The following is a 903-nucleotide window of genomic DNA, read 5'->3' as shown; positions in this document are numbered from 1 at the left end:
CCCATAATCTCCCATCAGATGGCCTCCGAGGAAACTGCCACTGCCTCGACCCAAACTAAAATGGGCCATTCCCAAGATCCCGATAAAACTGGCAATCAAATTTCTTGGCGCAAGAAGTGTGCAGTATGTAGCGGCGGCGACCCACATCAAGTGAACAGCTAGGGATTCGATGGTCTCGAACGGAAACACCCACCATGGATTCCTGAAAAAGAAGGAGGAAATTTAGAACATGTGAAAATGGGTGTAAAACTGAAAAGAAAACGAGAAGGATGGGCAAACTATGATTGAATCAAGGAACGGGAGAAAAGGACTCGAACCTTTGAAACAAACACTCCTTTCATAAAAAAAAAAAACGTTTCCTACTTGGGTCAAAGACTCTAGAAAGGAATAAATGTGAACTTACTCAATGAAGGAATAACCAATTAGTCGAACAGCATGCGAGAAGAAGGCCACAATGATGATGTTGACATGTCCAATCTGCTTGGTGATCTTTTCAGCGCCGTACAAGAAAGGTATACTACTCATCGTTCCCACAGACACTGTTATCCCCAGGAGATAATTGGGTGCTCCGAGTTCTTTCAAGTAAAGGAAGAGATAGGATTCAATAAAGCCCCAGCAGTTACCCAGCACGAATAGGAAGAAGATGAAGGTAATCACGTGAGGGAGTCGTAGCAGACGCATCAAGTCTTTCATGATGTTGTCGGCGGGAACTTTGGCTCCTAGAGGCATCATGAGGACTGTGAGCATGGAAATGGCCAGGAGTATGTCGTACAGGTAAAAAGCCGAGGAGTAATCTGTGTGACCTGAAACATGAAAATATTGAGAAAACCGTATTGATTATGGTGGTATCTCTTTAGTATTTTGAATTGTTAGGATATGAACTTCTTCATATCAGCTTGAACT

General features: G+C 43.2%; 1 protein-coding gene across 1 annotated transcript in view; it reads right to left on the bottom strand.

The window, feature by feature from the left end:
* Positions 1 to 3: 3 nt before the first annotated feature.
* The window catches only part of LOC103520886, a gene marked incomplete at its 3' end in the record, with an annotated part of 5,516 nt that continues 4,616 nt past the window's right edge, over positions 4 to 903 (bottom strand). Inside the window, exons 9-11 of the mRNA XM_008485983.3 lie at positions 897 to 901; positions 404 to 803; positions 4 to 202 (exon numbers count right to left, since the gene is read on the bottom strand). Coding sequence (XP_008484205.1) covers positions 4 to 202; positions 404 to 803; positions 897 to 901 — 604 coding nt within the window. The remainder of the gene's footprint in view (positions 203 to 403; positions 804 to 896; positions 902 to 903) is intronic.

Source organism: Diaphorina citri, unplaced genomic scaffold (assembly GCF_000475195.1).
Source record: "Diaphorina citri unplaced genomic scaffold, Diaci psyllid genome assembly version 1.1 scaffold4232, whole genome shotgun sequence".
NCBI lineage: Eukaryota > Metazoa > Arthropoda > Insecta > Hemiptera > Psyllidae > Diaphorina > Diaphorina citri.
This window is presented reverse-complemented; position numbering and strand designations above follow the sequence as displayed.